Source organism: Tupaia chinensis, unplaced genomic scaffold, assembly GCF_000334495.1.
Source record: "Tupaia chinensis unplaced genomic scaffold, TupChi_1.0 Scaffold149964_2, whole genome shotgun sequence".
Lineage (NCBI taxonomy): Eukaryota > Metazoa > Chordata > Mammalia > Scandentia > Tupaiidae > Tupaia > Tupaia belangeri.
This window is the reverse complement of record NW_006209806.1, coordinates 2,130,906-2,133,703: the sequence shown is the minus strand read 5'-3', so window position 1 is coordinate 2,133,703 and position 2,798 is coordinate 2,130,906. Positions and strand designations below refer to the sequence as shown.

Here is a 2,798-nt window from a genome sequence, read left to right as displayed (position 1 = left end):
GGTTTCAGATGCTGGCCGGCCCCTCGCGTACCCGTTTGGGGGCAGCCACCAGGTTCTCTAGTTGCCTCCCTCCCAGCCAGGCACACGCGCTCCCGGGGGCTCCCACAGATGGGTCCTGTGGGCACCCTTTCGTCCCTAGTGTCCGTCCCAGGCCGCTCCCACTGCAGCCAATTTCCGGCACCTTCCGCCCTCCGGTCTTCCCCTTGGGTCCTCCGTGCCCTGGCCACGCTGCCCATAAACACCGCCTCCCGGGCCCACACCCTCCCCTGCCTGGTTAACCCCTGTGCCTTCCCCCTGCAGACTTGACCGGGCCGCTGGGGCCTGACAGGAGACGGGCTTGAGTGGCCACCCCAGTGCTGCATTCGGCGCTGTGCAGAGGCCAGATCCTGCATGGCCGCCAGAGTTTGGGTCCCAGCCCCGGGGGCTTGAAAAACACACTGGGCAGGCACGTGCCCCGGGTCCCAGTGCTAAGGGGGATCGATGGGAAAGGACTGCGGCACGACCAGGCCCCAGGAGTGGCTCCCTCTCCCTCTCCCTCTGGCATAAATAAATAAATGAACCCGTAAATAAGCGAGCTGGAAGAAGCTTCCGGCAGAGGGACAGGCATGGTCTTGAGGGCGCCGCTGTCTGTCCTGGGCCTGGCGAGTCCAGGCTGCGTGTTTCCGGAGGGGCAGACCCGGCCCCCAGCCCGGCCTGAGCCCCTCCGCCTGCCCGCTCCCTTCACAGGCCCCAGGGCAAGTCTTACCTGTACTTCACGCAGTTCAAGGCTGAGGTGCGGGGCGCCGAGATCGAGTACGGCATGGCCTACGTGAGTACCCCGCGGGCAAACCCCAGCCTGGAGGTGGCGGGGGCACATGTGCCCACAGCGCGCCCAGGCTCCCCTGGGTCATGGGCACACACGTGCCCGGCGTGCAGCAGGGCCCAGGCTCCCCTGGGTCGCGGGCACACACATGCCCAGCGTGCAGCAGGGCCCAGGCTCCCCTGGGTCGCGGGCACACACGTGCCCGGCGTGCAGCAGGGCCCAAGACACAGACCCAGGCCTTGTCCTGCCTGGCCACCAGCCCGCCCGGCCAGAACTGAGTGCCCCCCACCGCCACCCCTCTCTGCTGGTTCTCTTTCAGTCCAAAGCCGCATTTGAAAGGGAAAGCGACGTCCCACTGAAGGACGAGGAGTTTGAAGTGACCAAAACGGCAGGTACGCAGAGCGTGGGGCAGGGCCGGGGAGGTGGCCAGGGAGAGGAGGCGGCCCCAGCAGATGGCCTAGAGGACAGGCGCCCACCAGCTGCGGTCTCCGTGCAGCCCCTCTGCGGGGCCGTGGTCGCCCTGCACCCATAAAGCCGAGTCATAGCAGGACTTCAGACCCCTCGCCCGCGTCACCGAGGGCTGTCCACAACGCCAGCGCCGCCCCAGTGCGCGGGCTGGGAAAAGCCGGTGGTGGTCACGGTGTACTACCCACCCGGACAGGTCCGAGCACGTGTAAATTCATACTCGGCCGAGCCGGGTGTCCCTAAGGGCCGTCGGGTGAGCCCCGTAGATGGGGAGGGTCTGTGAAGCCCCTGCACGGCTGGTCTCTGGCCGGGGCGGCATCGGGATTGGGACTGTGGAGTACCAGGGGAGGCTGGGCGAGGTCACCCGGCAGCACTGGGCGCTGTGAACCCGCAGAGGGGTGAGCAGGGAGGGCGTAGGGGGGCAGCAGAGGCACCCAGAGCCCCTGACCTGCTGGAAGCGTCACCTGCGCTCCGACAGGCTCACCAGGGTGACCCTTGCCCTCAGTGTGGCACCGGGCTGTCTGCCCGCCACCCGCCTCTCTGTCCGTCGCTCGGAAGACTCGGTGCCTGGGGCCTTCCCACGAGGGGAGCCCCCGCGGGCACCCCTCCCTGCCCACCCACCTGACCCCCAGGGTGTGGGCGCCAGGGCCTGACTGTGCTCCTTCCTCACAGTGGCCCACAGGCCCGGGGCATTCAAGGCTGAGCTGTCGAAGCTGGTGGTCGTGGCCAAGGCATCCCGCACCGAGCTGTGATGGGCCGCCGTCCCCACCTCCGCTGCAGGACCCGGGCCCTGCCAGGGCTGGCTCACCACGGATGTTCTAGGTGGGACCCGGGGCTTTCTGCCCTGACCAGGGCCGGAGGGTCCGCGGGGCCTGGCTCGTGCACCTTCCTCACCCCTCCTTGCCGTGCTTCTCTGCCCTCGGGGGCGGGGGGCGCGAGGAGGGTGGGCACCGAGGGGGCGGCAGCTTCCCTGAAGCCAGGCTCCGGGAAACCCAGCTGCTCCCCTCCAGCTCCTGCTGACGCCCCCGTGTGCCTCTGGGACTTTTCTTACATTTACACGGGATGCCTTTCAGATGAACTGGGAAGAAGCGACATGTTCTTTCATATTTAAATAAATAAGATGGTTCAGAAGCATCTGGCTGGTCATGTGCGGCCCCAGACCCAAGGCATGTGGCGTCTCCGGGAGGGACATTTCTACAGCATAAAGGCCCAGTGACGGTGCCCGTGGGGTGCCAGCAGGTGGCATGGTGGCTGCTCGTGGCTTCAGTCCCAGACCCCTGGTGGTTCAGAAGTCACACCGGGTGGGCGTGTATGTGTGCGTGTGCCCAAAATCCCGAAAGAATGAGGGGATTGTGTGGCCATCCGCCTCGGTTGATTTCTCACTTTCCCTCTCTGCCTGGTGAGTACAAGCACCTCGTGGCAAAAATCTAAAATTTAGGGACAAAACCAACTGCAGGGTTTGGTTCGAGTCCCAGACCCAGTGACTCGGAAAACACTCCAGAGACATGGGTGCGTGCCCACGTCCCGGCAG

General features: G+C 66.1%; 1 protein-coding gene across 1 annotated transcript in view; it reads left to right on the top strand.

Annotated features, from left to right (window-relative positions):
- The window catches only part of MYDGF (myeloid derived growth factor), a gene marked incomplete at its 5' end in the record, with an annotated part of 7,660 nt that extends 5,259 nt beyond the window's left edge, over positions 1–2,401 (top strand). Inside the window, 3 exon segments of the mRNA XM_014585536.1 lie at positions 727–808; positions 1,122–1,194; positions 1,940–2,401. Coding sequence (XP_014441022.1) covers positions 727–808; positions 1,122–1,194; positions 1,940–2,019 — 235 coding nt within the window.
- Positions 2,402–2,798: the final 397 nt, after the last annotated feature.